The 14,370-nt window shown below is 39.0% G+C and overlaps 1 protein-coding gene across 2 annotated transcripts in view; it reads left to right on the forward strand.

Annotated features, from left to right (window-relative positions):
• ADGRL4 (adhesion G protein-coupled receptor L4) overlaps positions 1-14,370 on the forward strand; it is a 130,143-nt gene that overhangs the window by 55,316 nt on the left and 60,457 nt on the right. Inside the window, exons 1-2 of one of the 2 annotated variants that reach the window (XM_068199980.1) lie at positions 1,679-2,082; positions 3,519-3,668. In XM_068199980.1, coding sequence (XP_068056081.1) covers positions 2,061-2,082; positions 3,519-3,668 — 172 coding nt within the window. In that variant the 5' untranslated portion in view covers positions 1,679-2,060. Of the gene's footprint in view, positions 1-1,678; positions 2,083-3,518; positions 3,669-14,370 lie in introns of those variants that run through there. The other variant, XM_068199981.1, reaches the window with a different exon arrangement.

Here is a 14,370-nt window from a genome sequence, read left to right on the forward strand (position 1 = left end):
GAGTCATCCACAATTTCTCCTGTATCCTTAGACCTTGAATCAGGAAAGGAATTAAAGTTTTTTACTATAAATTTACTTTCACTGGTGTTATGAAATTGTTCTGCAACCAGTCTATCTGGACACCTCTTGCAGAATGCTGGTTGAAAGACAAAATTGAAATATACATATCTGGGTGGTAAAATGTGTTTCCAGCTCTTAAAACCTGAATCTTAGGTTGTAACTTCTTGCTCTCTTGCTTACTGTTAAAATCATTTAGCTTGATTTTGGGGAGTAATAAGACATAGAACAATAACATTTATTTTCTGCATTATAGGTTTTCATCCCCTGAAAACCTATATTCCACTGAAGTTTAGCAGCAGGATTTGTAAGTTAGTACAGACCAGCTGGGCTTATAGTACATGCCAGCACAAGAGACAGGACAGGACGTGCACATCAAAGCTGTGTCATCTGATTTTGTGTTCCTCCGTGGCTCCATGCATTAGATTATGGGAAAACTTAAGAAAACAAACAAATTCCTAGTCCCTTCCTCTTATACCCTTTAAGTCTTCCTCCCATCACAAAGTCAAACAGGAGGAAAAAAGTCTTCCTACACCTGGACCCTTTGTCCATTATTCTGCAGTTCATCAGAAATTAACATCCGGTTCCTGGAGCTTCCTCCCTGTTTGCCAAGGTGCTCCAGAAGTACTTTGTGCCAACCAGACACCTACGTGCTATTTCTACATGCTTCACACCTCCCTGGCCTGAGTAGAGTTTTACCCACTGAACTCCAGCCAGCAGTGATCATGAGGCTGGAAAATGGTGGTGAGCAAATAGTTCCTAAAAAGTTTAGAAAAAAATGTTGCCAGATCTAGAGATAATTCCCAAGAGCAGACTGACGCTTTCCCATCAGGTACCTACCCAGCCTCAAAACTTTCTAGTCAGACACGATATATTTTGTCACAGTGACATTCCAAAGCCTTATGTGTTTTATTTACCTTAGAGATTCTCCATTCTCCCAGTAGCATGGCTGTTTGTGCACATCCCTCAGCTTGCATCTATAGGGACAGGCACACATCATTGCTTCAGTTTTACAGTGCTTTACAGATGAGAGTCGTCATCCCCAGAAAGCTGGGCAATGACTGTAGGCACATTGTCCCTGGCAAGAGTAGAGAAAATATTGGCATATCAGTGAACTATACAAGTGCATGCTGAAGTCTCTTCAGGATGCTATAATGAGGATAGAACTGCTCTCGAGTTAAAAACAAAGACATGCCAAATGCTATATTGAACATGTCCTATTACACAACCCATGAACTCATAGAAATTTGGTCTCCTTCAGTTCCTGAGTTTCCTGCCTCTTTCCTCCCTGCCTATGTCTTTGTTTTCCTCACAAAGCGGAGTTCAGTGATTTCCTGTACCTCCCTTACATCCCATTACCCTTAAAGCAACATTGCTTTACTGCAGTAAAGATCCATCTCAAAACTGAAGAAAGCAGTAAGAACAACAGCAGTTAGCCAAGACTGATTCCAAACAAAAAGAGACTCGGGGCTCACATGTACTCATGTCAGCAGGAAAAGGTGGAAGGAAACATGTAGACCATTACCTCTGAGCTCGTAAACACCGAACAAGTTACTATTCTCCCCCACCTCTTCCTCACCCTCCCTCATCTGCTCCACCTGCTGCTCCTGTACTGCCAGCAGGCTGCAGTCACCTCTGCCCCAGCCACGCTCCCAAACAGCTCCATGCTCCTCTAACCTCCTCACCCTGGAATCCTCTCTGATATCCTCTGCAAGACGCAGCCTCTTGTTTCCCTTTTGCTTTCTCACTGCTTTCCTACTTGCAAGAAGACCAGGTCCTTAGCCCCTCCTGACCCTTCCTGTCCTGCCTGAGAGCCTCAGGAACATTTGGAAGTGTGAGGCTTGGGACAAAGGGCAGTGTCGGGGCTGTGCCTGTACCGGGACGTTGCTTTCCCAATAGTCATATGTGCGTATTTTGCACATGGTCATATATTTCAAAGCAGGGAGTTTTCTTCTCTGACACAGGGGCTCTGCACCAGGCACTGCACAGCAACGGCATCACCAATGAAACTGCTTCCATTCCTAGGTAGGTGAAACCTCTGTCTCTGGGGAGTGTGTGGCAGGTGAGAAGGGAGTGGGATCTGACAAGGAGAAATTATTATATTGGGGTGGTTGAAAGCTGCTGGGTACACAGGACTGGAAATCCCTGTAGCTTTGATCAGTGCTGCTGCTGGGTTTGGTAATTGCATCGTTAGTATCATCCCAAAACAAACCCCAAATGCCTGTCTATCTCACTGTGGCTTTTGTACTGAAAAAAACCCAGAAACATTGAGAGTTTCTGTGCATTTGTTTTGGGTTTTTTCCTTCTCTCTCTCAAACTGCTTAGGAAATTTTTAGATTTCACATGCTGAAAACAGTAAAATGACAACAGAATCAACAGGTTTCTATTTTAATCCCTGTGGAAGACAGTCTCTCCTCTCAGAAACACAGAGGAAAATGTGAAATTTGTTGATATCTAAATCGACTTGGATTATATATAATTATTTTTATATTGTATGTAAATTTAAGTATTTTTAACTTTTTGTGAAGTCTTAATTTTTCCAAGAAAACATCATCTTGATGAGATTTCATGCGGCAATGAAACTGTAACACCAGGCTAGCAAAAATCCAGAATGACATTTAAGTAGGGAAAAGCAGAACTGCAGGGAAAGACAGCACCCAGAAGGATCTTTGTGTTCTGCAACTTTCACTACATCCTGTAGTTAGCAATTTGTAAACTACAAAGTTAACAATTTGTAAACTACGTAAAAAACGTACTTTCCTTTCTGAGCTAAATGCCTTATATCTAACCAGTTATAGGGTGTGTGATAGTAGAGTGACCTGTAAGCTTTCTCAAAAGAAGAGATTCCTTTTTTCTTTGTGTTGAAAACCATATGCATTCATACAATGGGAAAGTAGTTATGGTGTTTTGAGAGATTAAATTTAAATAATTTGCCACGCCATAAATAGCTTTTAAACTGTGCTATCATAATGATGTAAATATGTGGCATTTCATCTTAATCTACCAGACCATACCTATGTGTTAGCTTCAGAAGAAAGGGAGTGCTTATAAGAATAAAAAGTGTGATCTGGGGAACCTTCTTTGGTGTTTCTCCCTTGAACACGTAGGGCAGTTTGGATTACACTCCATACATAATTCAGAGTGTAAATAAATGCCTGGGCTTTACTGGAAACTACTAGAGAGCTTTGAAAGCCATCTAAATGTTTCCCCTGATCACTGAGTAACTTCTATGCAGTTTACCAATTTTATACTGATTGAGTTGTTTATCTGTGGTGTCTGCTGTTCCACCTAAGATTCCCCCGTAGCTGGTAGCCCTTGCCCTATCCTGTAGTACAACTGAGTCTGTGATGATGCTTACTGGAATACACCCATTTTGTGGAAACCTTTGGCCCAGATCTTATTTTAGAGCTCAGAATAAAGGTTTTCGTTAATGAAACAAGTCTGATTTTCCTTTGTTCCAGTTCTGATTTCCAGTCTGCTGGACTATGGCTGCACTTCTCCAAGCTGCAACATGACATGCCACAAAGATGCCAGGTGTGAAGTTCAGGGTGGGACAACAGGCTGCTATTGCTCCCAAGGATACACAGGAAATGGCATAACAGTCTGTAAAGGTAAACAGATTTTACCTATACGTTTTTTTGTTATGTGCTCACTTGAAAAACTTACCCAAGAGACCACAGCTCAAGGATTAAACTTTATGTCACAGCAGTGTCCTACACTAACATGTCTTCAAAGTCAAAAAATTTAATATTTTCTGAGAAATTGTACAAATTATGGTCAGCTTGGTGTTTTGATACAGCTTGCTGTGTACATGTTGAGTATGACCTGTTTTCCAGCTTTTCTTTTCCATGAGAGCTGCTAACTAATCTTTGCTGATTTACCTTCAGCAATTTCCCTTGTGACTCAGGATTTCTGAACTTAGGGCTGGTGTCTACTGCACAGCCCTCAGCTCCCTGCCTCACACACACAGCACTTGGCCACTCTTCCCAGCAGCTGATCACCATCAAGTAACAGCTCCTGGGCTGTTCTTGGAAACCAAGGAGGTGCGTATGCCACAGAGACATGCCAGTGTTGATTTTTCTACTACAGCTTCTTGCCAGAGAAATATGCCAGAAATCCTATTAAGTGATCTACTTTAGGATGACTCTGTCTTTCATCTAAAGAAAAGGATATTTTCCCCACCTTCATATTTGAGTTTTCTTCCACTATGAATAGCTCTAATATTTATTTTCACTGTTAGATATGGCTATGTCCAGCTGCAGACAGGCTCAAATGAATCTTGTCAGTTTTCAGTATCCTGAGAAGTAGTTATGAGAAGTAACCATCTACCAGGTCAGTTTTTGTGTTTCAAGCATCTTGGGAAATTTAGCAGTTACTACTTAGCAGTAACCCTTTGGTTTGGTATGAGCATAGGAGAGCAACCCACAGGTATTTTGAAGTTTTGTAGCTTATTTGCCATGCTGTGCTTGGAAGTATGTTTATTTACGAAGATTTAGAATGCAAAAGCTTTTTTTTCTAAGGCCTTCTTTTTTTGTTTATAAGGTGGGAATATTTAAAGGGAAATACAGATGGCTAAAAACCGAAAATGAGGAATCACAAAATCATAGAATAATTTAGTTTGGAAGAGACTTTTGTCGGTCATCTGGTCCAGCTCCCCACTCAGAGCAGGTTCAACTTAGAGCAGGTAGCTTAGGGCTTTTACCAGCTGAGTTTTGAGTATCTCCAAGGATATGAAACCTGCACCCTTCTGGGCCCTTGTTTCAGTGTTTGACCAATTGTGAAAATGTTTTTTCTGATATCTGGTTGAGGTTTCCCTTGTTGCAGCTTGTTACTTTTCCTTCCCATGTGTGCTTACCACTGTACATTTCTAATAATAGTTTAGCTTCATCTCCTCCATAAGCCCTCATGACGTTCAATTAAGTAGTGTAGGCAGCATTATTATTTGCCCTTTTCCTTTCCTTCTAAAGTCTGAACAAACACTGTTCTGTCAGTCTCTTCTTTGCATCAAGTTTCTTGTCGTTTCTAAATATATTTCTTGAATTTAATGCTAACCTTGCTGTGATAGGTTAATCCTTATTTGTCTATCAAGCTGACCAAAAGAAAGTAAGAAATGGCCTTCACAACACTGGTTTTGCTCTTGCACTAGTTCATTTGGAGTACCATGAAAGTCATCTGGTTTGAACAATAAATGCACATCATATTTGCAGAGTCAAGGGCTAACACTTGTGAATAATGCAGAGAAAGAAGAAAAACATGTCAATTTTAGTAATACTGCCTGGTATAAATCAAACCAGCATTTACTTACCTAGCATCATCTGGTACCCACTACATTGTCTGTACTGGTCTAGAAAGTCTGTAATTATGAATAATCAACTAAATTTGTAGTAAGGATACCTGTTGTTCTCACTGCCATGACTGATGTTCTTAAACCCATCCATTATATATGCACCTATTATAATGTTATTAAATCCAAATTTGTGAGGACAGATTTATCATGTCTTCCATGCTCTTTTATTTCTCATATAATACCTTTTTCTTACTTTCCCTTTTACCTGTATTTTCTTAGAGAAATCTACATTCAAATTTCATAAAAACATTTATTGAACAGTTAAAGAAAATTCAGTGCAGTGAAATATGCATTCACAAATTTTATTAATCCATTAATTGTTTATTAAGAATTATACTCAGTGTTTGAAAACTCAGTCTTCAAAATTAAATTTCCAAAGTCAGTCCAGGCAAACAAGATACTAGATGTATTTTTGGTGTATTGCAGTCAAGTGGCAATGGTTTGAAGCAAGTCTCATGTCTGGAGACCAACATTTTCTCTGGTAAAATACCTCAACAGCCACCAAAGTCACTTACCCTCCAGCAAAGCAGCAAAGCTTGTATGAAAACTGTGTGGCTGCTGGCTCTGACAGAGAGACAAGGTTTCTCTAGGGCAGCATGTAACATGGTGCATTACTAATATTGTGCAGTAGTCCTCTAATAGCATAAAAAATTAACCAGAATTTTAATTGGGTAGGTTATAAAGGATTAGAAATGTAGGCTACACCCTATCATGAATAGTTTAAAGCTGTGAAAACGTAAAGCAAAGCCTCAGTTGTTTAATGATGTATGAGATCTTGCTGTTCTGTGTGGCAAAAGCAGCAGGTGTATCTGCTCTTCTAGAGATAGCTACCCATTTTTATTCAGTTAATAATCTTAGGCTTTTACAATGATAGTGCAGTCACCTTCAAAGGAGATCATCAATTATGTGCTAATACAAGCATTTTCAAAAGAGCCTATGTAGTACATTATGTTTACATATTTGCCCTTTTTTGTTATTTAGATAGGCTGTGAGAGTCATAATTACTGTCAACAACATTAGTTATTTTGCATAATGTGGAACTAACTTCTTCATTGTGGTTATCCTGGTAGACAATTAAACCAGAACAGTCATTGTCTTGAGACTTTATTCTGAAACAAGCAATTCAAATTCTTCCTCCTTATAAACATGTTGAACAGAAAATGGTAGTTTTCAGGTTAGTCCTCTTAAGCTTTCATAGCTGAGAAAGTCTTCATTTTCATTTATAGTTGCATTCTTACAGTCAAAGGTTTACCTTTGTTTCTCTACTTTCACTTGCTTGTAACACCTCTTAAATACTTGCAAAAGTTATTTCTTTGTTAGTCCTGTCTTTTCACTGTGACACACTTAGGCATTTTCCCTTGAGTTTTCTGTGCTGCAAAAGGCAATAATGTCCTCTTACATTTATTTCCTAGCACCATTATTGATGAATCATGAATCACTGATGTCAACATACCTTAGGAATGGGGTTTGTTAGTTTTGACTTTGCTCACTTTGCCAGCTGGCTAAGTGACTGCAGAGAGATCAAGATTATTGGATTTGCTGTGTATAGATAAAGACACATAGATATGAATTTAATTTCCTGGTGTCAAAGTCATGGCTTTTAAAATAATTATCCTTTTACAATCTTTCCCACAAGATTTCAACCACTTTAAATTAGGTCATGTTTTGGACTTTCTGAAGGCATACTTTGGCCACTCTAACAAAAAGCTAATCCTCTTCATAATCTCATTGTCTTCAACAAGAATATATGCAGGAATGCACATAGTCAGGAGAATAACTGATTGTGGTATCTGGCCTCTTTTATATATTGGAATTATAACTTACAGAGCAATAAATTCCCTCTGTACAGTATCTTCCAGAAAGCCATAAATGAGTCACCTTGTCAAGCTTTACACCTCTGAGGTACAAAATACTATCCCAGTCTCCTTACCTTTTCTTTTGTATTTATATCCCTTACTTATGTAGTATTAAATAAAAGAGAATGCCCTCTGATAGTACATCTATTTGCTTTTTAGGGCTGTTCTTGGGCAGATGTGTATTCTGCTTGTAATGCACAAGGCTTTAGTTTCACAATATCATACACCTAATTAAAGTAATATGGGCTAAAGCTCTTGGCATAAAAATAAAGATGTACCCAGAAACAACTGATTTTTAGACAATTTAACTTCCTTTCATGTAAAAATTCTATGGATTTTTACAGATAAATAGAATATATTTGCCATTCATAAATGTATTTCTTTATATAAGAAGAGTTGGACATATAAATGAGGTGTTGTTCATATTTCCAGCTTTCTTCTAAAAGAAAATTAAAGGAAATGAACAAAATTTCAGATCCTTTAAAAAAGATAAGGGTAGAAGTAAAACTTCATAGAAGCCAATATTTTATTTTTAAAACAAAGGGGAAAATGAGTTGGCATCAGTGATGCTTTCCTAAGCAGCTCTGCTGTTTCAAATGCTGGCTGCTTCTTGATTGCTGACTGCCAATTTGCTGCTTTGCTGGCACACTGCAGGAAATTAAAGTAAACAGTGTGATCACAGTGTTTACTTTAACTTTGTAAAATACGGAAGGAAAATGAAGCAGTGCTGTTTGTTCCAGGAGGGTAGGCAGGCAAGCAGGAAAAGCCTGAACACAATATCCCTCCCAGATATCCCTACACAATATTCTCTTGTAAATGTCACTTGCAAATTATACTGCAAGATTAATCAGTGTTACTTGTAAAATAGTTACAGCTCTTCCAGAAATATTGAGCAAGGACTTAGGCTGTCGTAGAAACCTCCTACTGGGGCAAGGCAGTAAGTCTGTTTCTGAAGTGCAGTGTAGGAGGATTTATCATTTTACAGAAATAAAAAGTAATTCAGTGCAAAGTGGTATTTTGTATCAAAATACAGAATCCCTGATAGAGCACAGGGCAATTTGTATAAATCCATCTCAATCAAATTGAAAGCATTCTCAATATCTGAACACAAACATATTTTCTTGTTTTATGGAGGGTCAAAATACAAACTCTCTGGCTTTTGCCAACTATAAAAATAAGGTTTTCTGTGAGACCTCAGTTCCTTGTTCTAACATGATGTTGCTGAGTCCCACCATTGACTTTAATTGCAGTCACTGAATTTGTTTGGATTCACTGGTGTCATTGTTGCCATTCTGCAGCACCCAATTTGTGTACAGTTTTTATGGAGGAAATTTTTGCTTTCAAATTAAAATGACCCTGTAAAAGCACTGTGCATAATCATTTTATTCTATCCAAAATTGTTCTTCAATAGAAAAATTATTTAATTTAAGTGTTGATTTACCAAAGGAGAATTTTTTTTTTAACAGCAGGCATACATCACTGGATGTCACTTCTGTGTTTACCAAATAGTCTGAAATCACTGATATGGAAGATCCAATCCACACACTTCCTAAATTCATTTTACTGCTATCAGTTACCACAAGCTATAAAAAGGCAAATTGCAGCTGCTCTAACATAGCACAGCAGGAGAAAGATATGCCTTAGCCAAACGTTAACAGGGCTCAACTCAGCATGTGACAGCTTGGAAAACTTGGGATGTGCTATACAGGGGGCCAAAGAAGATCACTAATTCCCAGCCCTTTTGATATGCTCTTTACGCTTTTTCCTTTCCCCTTCTCTTCCTGCACCTCCTAATCTCTACTTCTTTGCCTCTATATTCTGCTGGAGCTTTTACATGGTTTCAGGGAAGAAGCAGGAGTAACCTTCAAATTCAGAATTCCTACTGTAGGCTTAGGTGTTGGGCATTTTGGTGATCCCAAGATTTGTTGGGACACACCATTCTGTTTGTTGCATATTTAGGTATTATATTTAACTTAGTCCATGGCTTCAGGGTTCCTCTCCAGGGGAGAGTGTCTTTAGTAATAATACAGCTGAATGTTTTTTTACTTTTCATGAAGTGCAGAGATTGACTGCTGAGCTGTGAGATGTTGCCCAGCTGAGGTATCTTGATTTCACATTCCAGATTAAACCTGTAGGCAGATCATGGAATTGAAAAGTCTGGATAAATTAGCTGGGAGGATTTGATTTTCTGGTGCCTAACAGTCCACTTGCCTGGGAAAGCGCTGGTGTTAATGTTCACATAGCAGGTTCCTGGCCATTTGGGGACCTATGGCTTTATGTATGTCTTTTGCCTTTTCATGTGCAAGATGTCACACTTTCTGTGAATTTGGGAAGGGCTTGATGGCTGTGATGTCTGTAGGCTGCTGGGGACTAACCAGCTGTTGTATGGTTGCCTTCCAGCCACAAAGGATGGAGTTATGCTTATGTTCCTGAAAATAGCCATACCCTTGGCTAACAGTATTAGTCAAAACAGCTTCTGTAGCCTTGAATTTATTTTTTATAGCTATATTCAAATTATGTTTTAGTTTAATTTTTTAAGAGTAGGTCAGGAATTTGAAAGGGGAGCATTTGTTACAACAGTGCCTGGTGATGCATGAGAACAGGAGTCAGGAAGAAAGCAGTGCAGGATGTCTGGAGTAACAATACAACCCTGATGAATAAGGCGAGGTGGCGGCTGCCTCACTCCAATTTCTTAAATGGCTGAGTCCATAAGATTTTGACTCAAAGCGTTTTATGCAGCCAAAGTGTCAAATCCAGAAATTAAGAAATCCCTCCCAGTTTCCCACTCAAACGAGAGAGACAGAGAATCTTCAGAGGGTTAGCTCTTCTTCCTACTGCCAGAAAACACAGTTCACCTGGGCCAAAGGCACAGCCCACAATAAATATTTTTAAGATTGACCCTAACTTTTAGAAGCCTTGAATAAAGTCCATTTTAGGGACTTTTTAGATAGATTCATTACATTCACAGATTTGAGCCAAAAAAAAAAGAAAGATCCCTCTATTTTTTTTATGTTTTGTTTATATTTTATTTAAATGTTACATTGAGCATGACTAAAATACAGTAATGCATCTTTGAAAGAACAAGAAAGAAACAAAACTTCCTCTTTTTATATCTTTAATCATAACCAGACTCTCTTTTAAATTAGTTCTGTTTGCATCTAAAAAGAGTTTTTAAAATGTGTGTAGATGATGTGGTAAAAAAGAGTTATTTGTCTCTCTCAAAAATTTACCCAAACTTTTAGGCTGATCATCTGCACTTGGATGGTTTCTTACTTGCTTAATTCAAAATGTGTTTTAACCCTTGCCAAATAATGCTGATTTCCTTTCTTGAGAAAATACTCCTTTCATCCTGCTTTATGGTACTAAGAATCAATATGTTACATGTTCAGAGGATGCGGGAAAATTAATTTAAGGAGCTATAAACTTGTTATTTCAGAGTTTGCTTACTTTGTGTTTACCAGAGATATGACTCCCTTCCTGTGTCTCTGACATCTGAAGTAGTCCCAGGAGGTCCAACGGTAACAATATGTTCTTCTCATTTGCTGGTTTGAAGTAGAAGAATGAAAAGTATTTCCTGAACATGTATACTCATACATGTATATTAAATGCACACAACCATGTGCACAGGGACCTGTGTATAAGTACGCATGTGAATAAAAACAGACTTTTCTATGAAAAAAAAAAGGTAGTCTCAAAATTGTCAGTTTTACTCATTTTGCGGCTGTATAATCAATATAAGTTTTTGTTAAGGAAAGAACAGGATTTATTGTAAAGAAAATGCTACCATACATTCCATTTCACCTTGACACTTCTTAACCTAGGCTTGCCCATGGTAGAGGCTGCTGCAGCCATCAGACTGTGCAGCTGCCTTTGGGCCATGAAGCCAGTGTCACCCACAGAACAAGGGATGTATCATCAGGAATTACACACATAAGAGATGATGTCATTTCCGCACAGCTATGCTGATTTACATGTAATAGCCCACTAATCTCCTGTGCTCATTTCAATTTTTCTCTATAACTTTATATTGAACTCATAGAGTTCGAACGCAGAAAAGCGTTCTCTTTGGGATTATTTTTGCCTTTTTTTTAATTGTTGTTTTTTATTTTCTCCTGCCAGAATATACTGGCCAGGAGTGGTGAAGTTGCATGTAACCACATCTGAAATGTGTAATTTATCTAGGATGATATGCTGGTGCACAATTTTTCTGTGGATGACTGTGAAAAATTGCAGACTGAGCTGTTGGCAGAGTGAATATCAAACCCAGCTCAGCCCTGTGTGTACGAAAGAGTTTAAGAAGGTAATTGACACTTTGGACCTCTATTTGCCAAAGAAAGAGATAATGACGTTCTCCAAGAAGATTAGAATCTAACCAAACATTGTGCTCTAAATATAGAGCACAAAGCCAGGTGATGTTTGTGAAAACGCTGCTGGGCTGCAAGAGAGGGAGGGGGCTGAAGGAGTGCAATTTTGCACTATATATTTTTTAGGTACACAGATTTAATTTAGAGATTATGGCTTGAAAATGAAATTTACAGTATGTGTGGTTTTCGGTGATAAGAAATTGATTTTGTGACCTTAGTGCACACTAATTGAAATATCTGGCACTGTGTTTTGCTGAGGTTAAAGGAAGCCATATATGCCTGGAGCGGCATTCTTCTTTCACCTTGAACTGCGTGGTTAATCACAGCCCCAATCACGGGCAGGAAGGAAGCTGCTGTTTCACTGGGGTACAAGGAAGCTGAATAATCTCTGCTCATTGTCTAAGGGATAGCTTGTTGTGTGATTACTTCTGGCTGGGCTTAGGAGATACACGATTACTTTAAAATGGAGAATTCTGGTGGAATTAACATTCAAGGAGCACCAGAGGCCAGAGCCTCAGCGGCTGCAGACACGCTGAGGTGCAGGGTGTTCTCCTTCCACCTGCCCACCACAAACCTAGCTGCTCCTCCTAGCTGAGACACCTCTGTCCTGTGCTCTCTGGCACTGTGCCAGGACAGGAAACAAGGAAAAGGTTCCCTGGCTGTGTTCTGCTGTGTGCTGTTCCAGTGGCACGGAGCACTGTGCCGCTGGATGGTTCCTCCTGTGTATCCTTCTGCTCTAAAGGCTGGTTGCAGCCCCGAGGAACTCTGCTGGTGGGGTTTTGATTGAATATGTCTGCTTAATTTAACTGGGTTTCTGCCTTAGCTTGGACATGTACAACTGTGACACTCTGAGATAGTCTATAAAATAGTGTGGTAGGGCGTCCCATTATTTTGCTTATTCTTTAATGTTACACATTTGCTAAGTTGGCACAGGATCTTGTTTTTCCAAAAAGGAAAATGAAAGCTCCTGAAAAGCCTTGACAATAAATGGCTATTTGTTCAAAACAGCCAAGTCTAATCTTTGTTTATGTTACTAGGCTTCATGTAATAGTGTTGCAATAAAGAAAAACAGTTCTTCAGGATATGTGCTGGCTTTTATGTTTTATTTGTAATGAAAGCTAGGCACATAGGCAGCAATCTACACAAGTTACAGTGAGGGAGAACATAAGCTTGGATGGTGACTTGCATGTTTATATATTTACTTTTTATTTGTTGCACAGTCTCTGGATCTCAATTTTAAAAAATGTGAAATTAGCCTGAGATATTGCAGATTTTATCCCCAGAATTTTGCCAGTGGAAGACAAAGAGAAAAGGTGAATTCATCCTACACTAGGAGACCACTGCCCCATCTGTGTAGATGAGCTGTGGGTCTTTTCCCACAACCATTGTCCTATCTTCTCATGTTCAGTCCCCCAGCTGGGACAGAGTACAGCCATCTTCACTGCCCTCCTAATGTTATAGTGAGTTTTGGGTACACCCAAAGCTCAAAAGGGCCTTGGCTCACAGTTTGCATCAGGAGTGTCATGGCAGGCAGGGAGATATTGCAGCAATAACCTCTGCATCACATGGCAGTCTTCATCACTGATGCCTGTAACATCAGAGGTCCTGATGAAATGCCAGAGAAGCTTCAGGGTGTTGTCATGGACTGAAAGAGAAATTCAGATAAGCTCTGCAGGCCTGAATAGGAGCTCTGAGTCCTGCACTTTTTCCTTGTGGTGATAGGAAAGGAGTAGGTGGGAAATTGTATTACAATGAAGGCTTTGCCTTACTTTTTCTCTTGAATAAATCATTTTCATGGGTAACATTGATCCTGAGGAAGCTCTACCTTTCCAAAATCAGCCTGTAAGGAGTTCAGAAGGGAGAGGAAACTGGCGGTACTAAGACAGTTTCAGGCCCTTTGTTCCTATCGAAAATGTTCCATTATTTAAAGCTATGATGAAGCATGCATCAATTCATAAATATGACCCACTGTGCAATATAAAAACTATCAATATTTCTCTCCCATTGTGTCAGGGATATCTGGTGCATACAGAAAGACTTTCATCTCCTTAGCTACCACAGAGAAAATGGGAAAGGCAAACAGCCTTCAAAAGTGACTCAAAAGCAGAGATGAGGAGAAGTTTCTAAAACTTAACACAGCTTTTCATCTGAGCAGATCAAAATAGAAACTGTGCAGGGCACCAGTTGTAAACGATGCAGAACTACAATTTGGCTTCTTTTTCAATGTTGTCATGCAAATCTTGGTATGGTGATTCCAGAACTCTTTCATTATACTCAGCTTTATGGTCAAAATCTAGGAAACTCGTAGTGAAGCTGCCTTTAGAAAATGAGGTCACTTCAGGGACGCATCATATGGCATCACTGGTCTCACAGAAGTCAAATATTCTGTCCTAGGTATGTTGAGCTCCATTTATATCATTTTGCACACAACGTCTCGGGTTTAGGTGGATGTCAAAGGAGAGACTAGAATAGTATTTACACAGCTGTAGACTGAAGAAAAAAAGAACTGTTAACTGAACTTTTTGTATTTCCTATTGAATAAACAGGTAGTATGTTAATGCCATCAAATGCTTCTTGTTTGAGCAGAGGGATGTGCTATAAAACCTCAGAGCTTTATACTCTGTGCTTAGAGAAAACTACTGCAGCTTTCATTAGCTGTAAACTGCTCTTGAATTATTACTCAAGTTTTGGCCTTAGACTGATCACCATACAGGAAACTTTTAAGCTGACAAAGGCACCTCAAGAA

This window comes from Anomalospiza imberbis, chromosome 9, assembly GCF_031753505.1.
Source record: "Anomalospiza imberbis isolate Cuckoo-Finch-1a 21T00152 chromosome 9, ASM3175350v1, whole genome shotgun sequence".
Classification (NCBI taxonomy): domain Eukaryota; kingdom Metazoa; phylum Chordata; class Aves; order Passeriformes; family Viduidae; genus Anomalospiza; species Anomalospiza imberbis.